The sequence below is a fragment of the Calonectris borealis genome, chromosome W, assembly GCF_964195595.1.
Source record: "Calonectris borealis chromosome W, bCalBor7.hap1.2, whole genome shotgun sequence".
NCBI lineage: Eukaryota > Metazoa > Chordata > Aves > Procellariiformes > Procellariidae > Calonectris > Calonectris borealis.
The window spans coordinates 32693999-32708219 of record NC_134351.1 but is presented as its reverse complement, the minus strand read 5'-3'; the positions used below and the strand labels follow the sequence as shown (position 1 = coordinate 32708219).

The following is a 14221-nucleotide window of genomic DNA, read 5'->3' as shown; positions in this document are numbered from 1 at the left end:
GTTGTCACTGCCTGGGTTTGGTGCCATGCATCCCCCTTTTCTTATAGTGGCTGTAAAACCACTTCCCCCTCTGTGCACGTCTGCCACAAGAACCCGGCCTGAGGAGAGAGGATCACTGCAACCAGAAGCATCCATCCTGCACAAATTTTCCAGTGGCATAGCCCCTTTACTGCTGACACGAGGCAACACCCAGGCAGAGGGAGGGGTTGGGAAGCCAACCCCCGCCCCTCTCCTGCCATTTTGCCTTGTCATGCGTCCAGGATCCCCAAGAGGAGGGGGCCTCCCTGCCTGGAGAAGGGGGGAGGGGAGAGCATGCGCTTGGCTCACTGAGGCCAGCGGCTGCCTGCCGTGGGGGGCGGTGCTGCTGCCTTTGGAGAACTCCCTGTCCCCTCTCCACCGTGTCCCTGTATCGCATGGCAGCTGCCGCCAAGGAGGACGCAAGAGGATGAGGAGGGAGGAAGCGCCAGAGAGGCAAGCAGCGGGCGGCCGGGGGAAGTGGCAACGGCTGCGGCAGCGTGAGGATGAAGTGGAATGTGTGGGGAGCTTGCGCGTGCTTTCCAGCAGCCTCCTGCTTGCCTGCGCACTCAGTGCCACTGCCATGGGCCTGAAGTGCTTCTTGCTGGGCTCAGAGCTCAAGGACAAGCCGTTCCGCCTGGGCACGACTGCCAGTGCCTTCTACTCTGGGCTGCTGCTCGGGGCTGGCCTGTTGCTTTTGAGCTCAGCGCTGCTCTGCTGCCACCAGCCAGACAAAGCAGGCAGTGGGGGTGGGGTCGACAGGCAGCTGCATGCCCAGCAGCCAGCAGGGCAGGGCGCAGGGTGAGAGGTGGAGCAGAAGGCACTCCCCGGGGGTCGGCAGAACTTCCTGCTTTTGAGGGTGCTTGTGTTCATGATGGGCGTGCTGAGTGCCTTTGCCGGTGCTGTCACTGATGGCGACACCGTGTCGCTTGTGGAGAGGAAGTACTCGCAGTATTGCCTGCTGCAGGCTGGCGGCTTAGTTCATCTGTGGAGTGGCTTGTCCTCAGAGGGTTCCTCTTTGGTCATAGCAGCACTGCGCTGCCAGAAGCTGCGGGACTACCAGCACAGCTTGGTACTCTCCACCATCTTCAACACACTGGAGTGTCTCCTGGGCCTGTTTAACCTGCTGCTCATCAAGAACTACAAGGTGTCCCAGCACAGGCTCAGACAGCAGCACTGACTGCAACACCAATGGCAGCAGCAGCAATGTTGTCCCTCAAGCGGGGTTCGTTACCCGGTGTGCAATAAGCCAATCTCACACACAGAGCCGAGATATTTATTTATTTCATGTCTGCGCAGAGATGGGTGCTAGGTGATAACTCCACAAAGCTAGCACCTCAGTTAACACACAGTAAACATTTTATACTCTCCGAGCAAAAGTTATCAGTACTTTTACATTTACGCTTAGTCACCTTTACTTCTATTGGTTCTTGCAATGCCTCGTCTTCACTTAAAGCCACAGTGTCCTCTCTTCTTACTGTGCATATTCTGTGGGGAAGGAGCTTTGGTTGGTAGGGGGCTTTCCTACCTGGGGGTGGGTTTTTTACTGTGTTAATTAGGATAGTTCAGTTTTAGGTCACAAACAATATGGTTAATTGGCAACACTTATCTAGTTTCAAGGATGTACCTTATCATGTTATGTTGACCTATGGCTCTTCTGTTCCTTCAAAGCCTTCCTGGAATTCATCACCTTTAGTACATCTAATCCCTATAATAAACAATGTCAAGATAACCTAAACACTAACCCAAACATATGGATTTGATTAGTCTACAGCAAGAGGGCAATCAGTGGCAGGGTGGCAGCCATCAGGTGCAACATCAGAGCCAGGGCTCCATCTTCTCCAGAGAGGAGTCCGTGCTCTCTCTCAGGGACTGCTCTTTCCAGGAGGTCTCCTACATCAACATGGGCATCTTCCATGTGTTGGACAAGGCCAGCATGGAGGTGAACAGTGGGGGCCATCCCTCCATCAAGCTGCCTGGCTATTCACCCACGGATCCTGAGCTCAACACATCTTATTCATACTGCTACCCCTTGCCCTGCGAACAGCCCCCCAGTCTGCAAGGTCATCTACTCAAGGAAGCCTTGTGCCAACAGCACCTAGGGTATGGAAACAAGGAAAAAAGATTTGGGGGGGGAGCCTGTCTGTGTGGCACTCTTCTTCCTCCAGCCCTCCTCACTACCTGCACAGATAACCAGCCACTGGGACCGGATGCCCCTGCCACACAGCTCAGAGACAGCTTTTGTAACATAGATGGCATGGTTATGACACCCTCTGACAGGGAAGGCCAGAGCTGGGCTCCTCTCCAATCTCAGCACTATATCTGGGAGAGAAGCTCCTTTCCTCCCTGTGCTGCCACCTCCTGGGGTTGATCCAGGGAAATCTGTTCATAAACAACCACCCTGTGCATCCCTCTCCTTTAGCACTGAGAGTCTGCACTGAATGACACACCTGGTAGATAATCATCGTGAGCATAAAGTGCTTTAGATGGCCAGGGATACTAAGCAAGCCCATTCATACATTTGGGCCTGATGAGGTTTTTTGTCTGTCTGTGAAATATCAGTTTTTAAAAGACTGAACAAGAAATGCCTAAGGGTTGGTTCCTCCTATCGTTATTTCTCCTTAGCCAATTTTAGTTCAAGTGAATCATCAGGCTTCAACTTTAGCAGTACAAGATGACCCCATTTATGATAAGGAAAAAGTATAAGGCAACTTCCTTACCCCTTGGAGACAATTTTTAAAACAACAGAGACGTTTTTGTAATGTTTAATAGAGCTGTTCTGAGGATACTTACATTTACACTACTTCTTGAAGAACTGAGTTCTGTTAAAAATGAAGTGATTTAACACCTCCATTGGTTGTGTAAGATGCACGTTAAAAATAAACCTACACTTTCAAGAGGAAAAGAAAAAAAATCAACATCAACATTTGTTTACACTAATGTGCCTGCTTTTGTTGATAACTTCTTACTATAAAAGCTTTCAGAAGTCTACAGTGAAAATATTTACCAAATTAACAGCAACTTAAATTAATGGTTAGTTACTTTACTAAAATAATAGGATATGTCAATTTAAAGGCAGTCCAAATGTCATACCCATATCTTATTTAAACAGGTTCTGCATTTTAAATGCAAGGCAGGGTTTATTTTTTACACAAGTGGACAATTTAATCCTATTTTGTACAACTACAGAGTTTACTTTGTAATGAATTTCATTTTACCTGTTATCAAACCATCAATCTGGTATGCTTGAATATTGATGTTTTAATTAAAATATATGTATTCTAAAACAATCTTAACTGATGCAATTTAAAAGGAAAAGCTGTAGAACATCTTGGAAGACATCTTCCAACTATGTTTTCAAAACCCTATTTAAATTCTCCTTCTGTGCACAGATAAAAAGGCAATAAATTGAAGAAAAGACCTGCCCCCTGATATTATTGAAATCAAAGTGAAGGATGGGAGCAAAATCAGGAATCTGATGGGCTATGCCATCGGCAAGATGGAGCTGGACTCAGTGAGGCAGATCCTTTTCACTGGCTCAGGCAAGGCTGTCAGCAAGACCATTATGTGTGTGGAAATCATGAAATGAAGACTCAAAGAGCTGCACCAGATCACCAAAGAGCTCTTTAAACAGATCAAAGAGATCTGGGAACCCATTGTGCCTGAGGCAGGCCTCTATGCCTTGACAGTGAAGAGAAACATTCCTGCCATATGTGTCCTACTCAGCAGATGCCCTCGATCCTCAGGAGCTGGAATACCAGGCTCCGGGCTCTTTTAATGCCTTCTGGATCAAGACACTCAAAGCGGAGTCCCAGGGCAGGGTGGAGGCAGAGGAGCTGGCAACACGGGAAAGTACCCTTGGTCCACTGGAGGAGGGCCTGGGGAGTCCTGTGTGAAGTCCTGAGATGACGACGCGTTTGGGGGAGTTACGGAATCAAGCCAGCTGCTGTAGCTGGAAAGCTGCTGCTGAACACAGGGGCTTGCAGAGTTGTTAGGGGAGGGCAGGAAAAGTTATTGTTTCAAAATGGATGTGATTGCAAGTGTCTGAAACTGTATTTTGACGAGTGTCCTTGTCAAAGGCTGCCAGGCCTTAGCATGTGGTTCAGGGAAGACAGGAGTCATCTTGAGCAAGGACCGTTGGCATCTTGTCAGTGAGCCCAGGGGAATGGCTGCCCACTGAGCGGGGTTTCAGCTGCTCGGGGCAGTGCAGCAGCCCAGGCAGCAGGCACACATGCCAGGCACCCGCTCGTGTGGGAGGTGGAGGTGGCTCTTGCTGTGGTACAGAGGGGAGATGGGACTCGATGTGGATTTCTGGCTGCCGCCTGCGTCGCCAGAGCTCGTGTGTGCGGACGGCGGGGTACAGGGCTGGGTCGGCCACTTCATCTGTGCCTGAAAGTCCATCTTCTGCTGAGCCCTTCAGGTGGCCCAGTGGTTTGAGGTGGTTTGAATGTAGGACTGCAGGGATACAACTCCATCTGCGATTGTGTGCATGTCGCATCCTTTCTGTCCTCCTTTTGCCTCCTCTGTGGAGCTGATTGTTACACCTCTCTCTGCCAAAGTGGCAGGAGTCGAATCATGTCATAACCAGCTTGAAATCCTGTAGCTGTGCAAGTACCCTGGGTGGTGGTAATGGTAAGCTCCAAAGTATCCTGTTCTTTCCCCTTTCTGCTCCTTTATAATGCATAGAGATGGGTTTAAAATAAAGTTTCCTCTTCATATAATGTGAAATTTGTCATGTCTTCCTCATCCCACTGGAGGTCACCCTGTAAGCGTTGCTGGTGGGGCTGGGGCTGCGGCTGCCGGCTGAAACTTTGCTCTTTCAGCAGTTCTTGAGGAAGAGGGGACCTGCTGCTCTGAGTTTTTTCCTCTCGTGACCGTAAATGGACCCTGATGCAAGGGGGAGGTTTTTTCCCTGCCTTCGCTGTTCACCTTTAATATCCAAGGAAAGGTCAAGGTTGGTTTTTTTCTGGGAAGCTTTTTGCTATTCTTTGTTTTTTTCTTTTAAACTGACTAGAACTGCAGTCTCAAAAATACTCGGCCCAAACTCTGCTGAGTGAGGCAAAGGACAGAGCATCTTTTCTTGCGCCATAGTTTCACTTCTGGAGCAGCTGTGGTAATGCAGGGCAGGAAGAAAGTGCTGTTCTCTGCGACAGACTGAGCTCTCGCTAGAACACCCTCTGCTCACACCATGCTCTGAGTGCTGCCTCTCCTGCCTGCTCTCCTTCCCGGGTCACTGCCTGTGTTGGCCTGAGCATAGCTCCAGATGGACCTGATGCTCTGCATTGAGGGATGCTGTCAAGTCAATGGGAAACAATACAAACATTTAGAGAAGGGATTTTACCTAAATCGGGGGGCAGGAGAGAGATGGTGCATTACCCATGTGACCTGATGCTTCATAGGCAAGCCTAAGACTTCACCTGCTTGTGCAGCACTCGGGCGCTTGCCTTGCATCAGCACAAGCTTTCACACTGGCCGAGCGCCCGGCATGAGCCGGGACAGTGCCAGGTTTACACGTCATCTTCTCCTCCTCCTCCCTTTCCCTTCTCCTGTTGGTCTTGTCACACTCTGCCCAGCTGGCCCTGCCATTGTCCCTGGAGCTAACAAGGTAGTCGAGGAAATGCCCAGACCTCTCTGCTGTGCCAGAGCAGGTGAAACCTGGAGATAGGGCAGAGTTAAGCCAATTCATCTTTGTGCTGTTCCCAGCTGCTGCTCCCTTACATCTAACAAGGAGACTGCTTTTATTGACTAATTAGCAGATTAGTGATAAATGCCAAGGAAAGATGCTTGAGTGTCTGATCAGACTGCTTCTGACATTGCAACAAACACTGTGTTTGTTTACTGTTAAAAACACCCTCTTAACGGAGAGCTGGATCCTCAAACAGCCTGTGTAATCCTCCCTCATGGCAGTGGTGCATTTAACGCCTTCTCATCAAAGCTGCAAAGTGATTTTTATTTTCGGTTTGCAGTTTGAAAGTTACCCTCGGCTGACTGTGGTGGCTTTCCCTTCTGGGTGCTACGGCACCCGGCAACGCAGGAGCTTTCCTTCCCGGGGCCAGAGAGGGAGCAGCCGCGCATCACACCTGCGAGCCCCTGAGCAGCCTGTCAGGTCAGCCGGGAGAGGTCCCTAGCTCTCTTATGGATCTGCTCTTCATGCATTCTTCATCCAGCTGCCTCTTTCCCCTGATGTGACACACCCGTGCGGGGCTGCCCGGGGCTGGACAGGCCCCCCATGCCCCAAGAGGCTGCAGCAGATCCCACGTGTCACTGCTGTGTGTCTGTGCCACCAGGCAGACACGTGGCCCGGCCATGGCTTTTCAGAGCAGCTGTAGGTGCTGGGACCTGATCCCTGGGGGTCTCGAGGAACCCCCACAGCCGTGGGGAGAGCCCCCTGTGTGCCACCCAGCCACCTCCCCTGGGTGCCACGTCTCTGTCCTTCACCTGGAGCATCCCCCCCTTCGGGGTAACACTGGAAGATTTACTGGAAGATAAGGCACAGAACAACAGTGGAATGTAATTACAGGAACACATGCATCACCTCTGTGTCTGCTTCCTGATTCCACTCATTAACCAGTAGAATCATAGAATCACTAAGGTTGGAAAAGACCTCTAAGATCATCGAGTCCAACCGTCAACCCAACACCACCATGCCCACTACACCATGTCCCTAAGCGCCTCATCTACACGTCTTTTAAATACTTCCAGGGATGGTGACTCAACCACTTCCCTGGGCAGCCTGTTCCAAGGCCTGACCACTCTTTCAGTAAAGAAATTTCTCCTAATGTCCAATCTAAACCTCCCCTGGCGCAACTTGAGGCCATTTCCTCTTGTCCTATCGCTAGTTACTTGGGAGAAGACACCAACACCCACCTCGCTACAACCTCCTTTCAGGTAGTTGTAGAGCGTGATGAGGTCTCCCCTCAGCCTCCTCTTCTCCAGGCTAAACAGTCCCAGTTCCCTCAGCCACTCCTCATAAGGCTTGCTCTCCAGACCCTTCACCAGCTTTGTTGCCCTTCTCTGGACATGCTCCAGCACCTCCATGTCCTTCTTGTAGTGAGGGGCCCAAAACTGAACACAGTATTCGAGGTGCGGCCTCACCAGTGCCGAGTACAGGGGCACAATCACCTCCCTACTCCTGCTGGCCACACTGTTTCTGATACAGGCCAGGATGCCGTTGGCCTTCTTGGCCACCTGGGCACACTGCCGGCTCATGTTCAGCCGGCTGTCAACCAGCACCCCCAGGTCCTTTTCCTCTGGGCAGCTTTCCAGCCACTCTTCCCCAAGCCTGTAGCGTTGCCTGGGGTTGTTGTGGCCGAAGTGCAGGACCCGGCACTTGGCCTTGTTAAACCTCATACAGTTGGCCTCAGCCCATCGATCCAGCCTGTCCAGGTCCCTCTGCAGAGCCTTCCTACCCTCGAGCAGATCAACACTCCCGCCCAACTTGGTGTCGTCTGCAAACTTACTGAGGGAGCACTCGATCCCCTCATCCAGATCGTTGATAAAGGTATTGAACAAGACCGGCCCCATTACTGAGCCCTGGGGAACACTGCTCGTGACCGGCCGCCAACTGGATTTAACTCCGTTCACTACAACTCTCTGGGCTCGGCCGTCCAGCCAGTTTTTTACCCAGCGAAGAGTGTACCTGTCTAGGCCGTGAGCCGCCAGCTTCTCTAGGAGAATGCTGTGGGAGACAGTGTCAAAGGCTTTACTGAAGTCCAGGTAGACCACATCCACAGCCTTTCCCTCATCCACTAGGCGGGTCACCTGGTCATAGAAGGAGATCAGGTTGGTCAAGCAGGACCTGCCTTCCATGAACCCGTGCTGGCTGGGCCTGATCCCCTGGTTGTCCCGCACATGCATTGTGAGCGCCCTCAAGACGAATCGCTCCATAATCTTCCCCGGCACCAAGGTCAGGCTGACCGGCCTGTAGTTCCCTGGATCCTCCTTCTGGCCCTTCTTGTAGATGGGCGTTGCATTGGCAAGCCTCCAGTCGTCCGGGACCTCCCCAGTTAACCAGGACTGCCGGTAAATGATGGAGAGTGGCTTGGCAAGCTCCTCCGCCAGCTCCCTCAGTACCCTCGGGTGGATCCCATCCGGCCCCATAGACTTGTGAGCATCCAGGTGGCGTAGCAGGTCGTTAACTGCTTCCTCTTGGATTATGGGGGGTTTATCCTGCTCTCCGTCCCTGTCTTCCAGCTCAGGGGGCTGAATACCCTGAGGATAACTGGTCTGATTATTAAAGACTGAGGCAAAGAAGGCATTAAGTACCTCAGCCTTATCCTTGTCCTCGGTGGCAATGTTCCCCCCCGCATCCAATAAAGGATGGAGATTCTCCTTGGCTCTCACACCAGAGCATCTGTGGCTCCAGTCCCCGTATTGAGACTGGCAGTTACGGCTCAGCAGGGGTGCGGCATGCCTGCACCCAGGGATGGGCTGCCCCGTGCCTCAGTTTCCCCACTGCACAGGACAGGGTGAAGCCAGCTGTGCCCATGAGGCCGCTGCTGCCCAGATTCCCGGGGCGTTGAATGTCCGTAAATGATCTGTTCCCCCACTCCACGGACTGTGGTGGTGCCTGTGCCCACCCTGCCTGCTTGTGGCCCCTGTGTCCCAGCAGGGACCGCAGCCTGGCCCTGGCTGCTCCATCCTCAGCGTCCTCATGCCCCCGTGTGCATGGGGACAGGGTGCGTATGTATGCGCATGCACATGTGTGTGCAAATGTGTGCATGTGCACATGCCTGTGCATGTACAGGAGCAGGGTAGGCAGCAGCAGGTGGTTAAGGGCAGGACAAGACAGCACCAGGGAGAGCTGGGCAGGGCAGAGCTGGGCAGGACCAGGCTGGGCTGGGCAGGCAGGCAGGCAGGCAGGCAGGGGCAAGTGTGGGCCACACAGGCAGGACAGTACAGCCAGGGGCAGTAGAGGCAGTATGGGCAGTGTGAGGAAGGCAGCATGGGCAGGGCAGGCAGAGCAGTACAGGCAGCACAGGCAAGGCAGGACAGGGCTATACAGGAGGGCAAGCACAGCAGCATGGGCAGGACAGGCAGTACAGGCAGGGTAGTACAGGAGGGTAAGCAGAACAGCATGGGTAAGGCAGGTAGGACAGGCAGGATAGGCAGGCAGTACAGAAGAACAGCATGGGCAGGGCAGGCATGATATGCAGGGCAGTACAGACAGGGCTGTACCGGCAGCAGGGGCAGTACGGGCAAGGCAGGAGGGGCAAAGTAATACGGGCAGCACAGACAACAGGGCAAGGGCAAGGGCAAGGGCAGGGGCAGGGGCAAGGGCAAGGGCAAGGGCAGGGGCAAGGGCAAGGGCAGGGGCAAGGGCAAGGGCAGGGGCAGGGGCAGGGGCCGGCAGAGCGCGCGCTGCACGGCAGAGCTCCCCGCCGCTCACGTGGGCGCCTGCCGAGGGGGCGGGCCCTGAGCTGAGCGCTCGCTCAATGGCGCGCGACCGGCGGGGGGCGGCCACCAATGACCGGGGGCGGGAGGGAGCGGGCAGCGCGCGGGGCTGCGGCACCCAGCCCCGCCCCGCCACCCCGCACCGCGGCCCGGCACCGGCACACCGCTCCACACCGGGACCCCGCCCCGCGCCGGGCCCCGGCCCCGGCCCCGGCGGCGCCGCCCGCCCGCAGGTGGGGTCCCGGCGGTTCCCGGGGCGGAGCGGAGGCAGGTAACGCCGGGGCCCCGGGACGGGAGGGCGGATCTGGCGGGACCTGTTGCTGCCCGATGGCCCGCTGCAGGCCGGGGGCTCTGCGGGTGTCCCGCTCCTCGGCGGGGCGGGGGATTAGGGGTGCCGGGGACTCCCGAAATCAGGGCTCTGTCCGCCCTAGGAAAAAGCACAGGGGGAGGATGCCCCGGCCCCCCACCCACTGCCCACCTGGCCGCTTGCACTGTTTTGGGGTGCGGGAACTCCCAGCGGGGTCCAGGTGACATGGTGGGGATGGGAGGAAAAGCAGATGGAGAGTGGAGAGGGGACAAGAGCTGGGCCAAGGCTGCCCAGAGTCACCCGGGGATACCCCAGGACCAGGGAGGTTTGGGCTGGGATGGGGCAATGTGTCTCCTGCTGGGGACACCTCCAGCTTGGTCACCCTGGCAGGGGACAGCCAGGGCATGGGGTGCTGGAAAGGTCCCCCTGACTGGCAGCTGCCCTGGGAGCTGCTGCAGCCTCCAAACCCCAGTGGAGCCCCTTGGGCCCTGGGGTTACTGCCTGCTGGCACCCCTGCAGCCTGCCCCAAGGGGCTTGGGCAGCCTGTCCCCTCATGATGGTGGTGACGGTAACTTTCTCCCTTCCAGGTGCAGGAGGGAGGAGAGGGGTTCCTGTGTCCCCACTGCCCTGCTGGAGGAGGGGAAGCTGAGGGAAAGCTCCGATTGATCCTTCCCGGTGGTGCAGTGAAGCCCAGGCCACAGCTGCAGGCGGCCAAGCCGTGCCGGGGGTGACGCCGTCCTGCTGCCCGCCTGGCCCCAGCCCTGTCCCGCTGCCAGCACTGCCGTTGTCCCCTTTGTCCCCTGCCAATGCTGGCGGGTGGAGGCTGCGCGCTCCGTTGCTGCGCCGGCGTCCCGAGTGTGGGGCCAAACTGGGGGCTCCGCTTTTTCCTGGGGGGCAGCGGCGATGGGGGCTGCTCTCTCCACCGGAGCGGTCGTGGCGATTTCTTTTAACTGCGTCATCGCGTTGCTCATCCTCATCCTCTTTCTCATCCTCTGCAAGGCCTGCAGGACCCCATCGTGCCCCAAGAAGAGCCCAGCTTCTGACGTGGACGAGGCGAGGAACGAAGAGAAGTACTTGCTGCAGCCCTGAGCCACTCAGGGACTTGGGTACCTGGCTGAATTGAAGGAGTCGTGCCAGCCTGGATGCCCGTGCTGGGAGTGGGGTGCTGGACCGGGCAGGCTGAGAGCAGAGGGGATGCCGAACTGCTCACAGGGGCCATGACACGTGGCACAGCCCTGAGCCCGCATAGTTTTGGTGCGTGAAGTCCCTGCGGATGCCCGCGGTGACCATGGGGATGGAGAGACAGCAGCCGGGGACATGTTGTGGGGACAGTCCTGCCTGTCCCAGTGGCCAGCATGCACAGCAGGAGCCCTGTCCTCGAGTGCATCCTACGTTCGGGGACAGCCCGTGGGCTCCTTCCTGATGCTGGTGGCCCGGGCCAGCAGCCACGCTCTGTCCATCCCTTGGGGATGGTGGCACGTGGAGAGTTGGCCACCAGCACCTCGCCACATTGCAGACCTGAGCGGGGCTGGCGGGGGGCTTGAAGAGGGGCGGCAACAGGGCTAGCACGGAGGCCTGTCCCCTAGCGGGCTGGCTGCCCTGCGGTGGCATGTGCCTGGGGGGACCCCAGCAGCCCTGGCCCCGCTGGCGGAGCAGGGTGTTACTGGTCTGGCTGTCTTTGGGGGTGGCCCTGGGGTGCCATGTGCCCCCAGCCTCAGGAGGGCAATTGGCACCCATCTGCTCCAGCAGCCGGTTTGATGAGCCACGAGAGAGTGTGCATGGTCTGTCCGTTCATCCCCAGTCTGTCTGTCAGTCCCCTCCAGCATTAGCACCAACACTGCCAGGCAAATGGCCCTCCTCACTGGGCGTGTGTGCCTGCCTGTCCTCCTGCCTGCTCCCAGCCGAGGCTGGCGGCGGGGGTTGGCCAGCCTGCGGGCAGCAGACGTGCCCTCATTGGTGTCCCCGTCCCTGTTGAGAACAGCCTGGGATGGCTTTTTGCTGGGGAGGTGGGAGACATGGGGAGAGTTGAGGGTGCCCAGCCAAACAGCACTGAAGGGTCTTCCAGCCCCATCGCTCCCTGGGGACCGCGGTGACTCCGCAGGGAGGGATGCTGGCAGTCTGGCTTGTCCCTAAGCCCGGCAGCTGCCTTCCCCTGCCCTGCCTGTGGGTGCTGCGGGTTTCGGAGGGCTCTGCCCTGCCCATCCTAGAGCTGAGCAATAGCCAAGGTCCCTGCTGGCACAGCTGCTGCAATAAGGGGACAGAGGGGTGGGCTGTGCCAAGGCGACAGGCTTGGCCAGGCCTGTCAGAGCCTGTGGTTTGTCCCCGTGTCAGGTGTAGCTAGCGTGTCCCTTTGCAGCAGTGTTTTTACTAGACTAATAAACCAATCGTAGGACCCAGGCGGTGTCTCTGAGCTCTGCCCAGTGCCTGGAAAATTTGTGGGAGGCGGCGTGTCCTGCCCATCCTGCAGTGCTCAGGAGCGGCTGCCCTGGGGTTGGTGGCCGCTGTCCCTGCAGGGCTGTGGGCGGTTTGCTGGGTGATGGCGACAAGGAAGGGCTCGTGTCTGCATCCGTCTGTGGCTTTTAAATGCTGGGTGAGAAACCTGGCTGGGTATTTCATGCCCGCAGCATGTCTGCCTGGGTGGGGAGCAGCAAGGGAGCACCCCTCCAGCCCCGGTGCTAGAGGCAGTGGAGAGTTTCCAAGCCATGGCCTTAAGTTACAGGGCAGGGGACACTTGTGGGAGACGCAGGCCAGCTGAGCGGATGGAGGAGACCTGCCACCACCCCTACTCAGTGGAACGAGCACTGCTGGTCCTCAGTCCCAGCAGCTGTGTGCAAGGCGCCAGCGGTGACAGCCAGTCCCTGCTCATCAGCATGCGGCGAGGCCACCATGGCTCCTGCTGCCACCGCAGCCACATAGCAGCTAATCCCTCTGCCGCAAAGCGCTGGAGCAGTGGGAAGGCTCTGCAAACCCCAGTGCCCGCTTGTTCCTGCAGCCGCTGGCTGGGCAGAGGTGGCTGAGCCCCACGCCAAGCCCCCCTGGGGAGAGGGGAGCTGTGAGCATCCTGAGGCTGGTGGCTGGCAGCTGCTGCGATACCCTGGTTGGAGTGATGGCATGTCCCTCTCCCACAGCAGTGGGGGGCCAGGCCGGGTCCCCAGACGCCCTCTGGCCTAGGCTGCCACCCCAAAATCCAGGGAGCCGTGCGTGGCTGACCCCACACATGGCTGCAGAGCTGCTGCAGCGCAGTGGTGGGATCCTGATTGCTCAGTGCTTGGTCCCTTTGGCCACCACTCGCTGTGGGACTGGCCAGGCTTGGGGACAACGCCAGCATAGCTGGGGTGGCACGGGCCAGGCCATTGGGCTGCAGCCCTGAGGTTTCCCTGGGGCTGGCGGGACTGGCCCTCACCTGCCCTCCACAGGGCTCTCACCTGGTGCGAGCCTGGCCAAGAGCAGGGAAGAGCTGAGGGTTGTGTGGCTCTGCGGAACCAAGCGCAGCGAGAGTCCACCTGTCCCCAGAGACAACTGCACGCTGCGGCCCTCCCAGCACCTCTGTTTATTTGTCCGGGCATGGAGGCGAAGTGTTCCCGCTATGCAAAGAGTGGGCGGCGCGGGGCCGGCAGCTTGCATGCCAAGTAGCCGCCAGTGAAAGCCAGGCTTGTTCGGCCAGCAGCCCCCAGCAAAGCTATCATTCCCCCCGCTCGCTTCCCTGCCTTGCTCTCCAGCTCTCTCACCAGGTTAAGCAACTTGTCCAGATTTGCGATTTCCACCTCGGGGCCCTTCTTAACCTCCTGGTCTTTCTTCTCCTGTGGAGGGAGCAAGCAGGGCAGAGCTGTGAGCAGGGAGGACCGCGGGGATGCGGGGGTCTGGCACAGGGAGGGATGCTGAGGGTGCTGTGTCCCAGCTCGCGGCCCTTGCTGGGGGCTGATCTGCAGGGGGATGTACCTGTCTGTCCCTGTATTTCAAGCCCAAGGTGCCATGGGGTGTGTAAAAGCCCCCATGGGCTGGGGGGGGAGTAAGGAAGGGTTTGGGTGGGGATGGGAGTGGATCCATTGATCCACAGTGATACAAACCCTCTTCTGCCTCTCTCCTCCCAGCCTTTCCCAGCCCTGTGGGACCGGGTCACTGCAGATCCCTGTCCAAGCCCCTCAGCTTTCCCCCCCAGGCCCCGAGAAGGTGCCAGGCATGCATGACTCCCAGGGCAGTCACGGCAATGCAGATGTCCAAATCTCCCCAAAATGGTCCCACCATGCCCGTCCTATGCCAGTGTTCCTGGGGAGAGGCAGCCACAGGAGCGGGAATCGGCCCTTTTGCACCCAAATGTCTTTCCCTGGGAGGACAGGCAGGCGCTGAGAGCCCCTAACCCAGGGGGAGAAGGGAGTCGGGGCTCCCAGGTGGGCTGTTAGCTCCTCACTGAGGCTCTCCTGCCCCTGGGCACACCCTGAGTGTCCCACGGGACAGCCTCGTGCCTCATCGCACACTGCACACTGCTGTGCCAACCCTGATGCGTGC

At 57.3% G+C, this 14221-nt stretch overlaps 1 protein-coding gene and 2 pseudogenes across 1 annotated transcript; all 3 read left to right on the top strand.

Annotated features, from left to right (window-relative positions):
- The first annotated feature begins 521 nt into the window (after positions 1 to 521).
- Positions 522 to 2117, top strand: LOC142074668 (transmembrane protein 271-like; annotated as a pseudogene).
- Positions 2118 to 2689: 572 nt separating this feature from the next.
- On the top strand, positions 2690 to 3919 carry LOC142074957 (ribonuclease P protein subunit p25-like protein; annotated as a pseudogene).
- Positions 3920 to 10618: 6699 nt separating this feature from the next.
- On the top strand, positions 10619 to 10804 carry LOC142074719 (adropin-like). The gene has a single exon (XM_075135546.1). The coding sequence runs from the start codon at positions 10619 to 10621 to the stop codon at positions 10802 to 10804; it is 186 nt and encodes a 61-aa protein (XP_074991647.1).
- The last annotated feature ends 3417 nt before the right edge of the window (positions 10805 to 14221 follow it).

Coding starts and splice junctions, on each gene's coding strand:
- LOC142074719 (XM_075135546.1), top strand. CDS start 10,619: ATGGGGGCTGCTCTCTCCACCGGAGCGGTCGTGGCGATTTCTTTTAAC.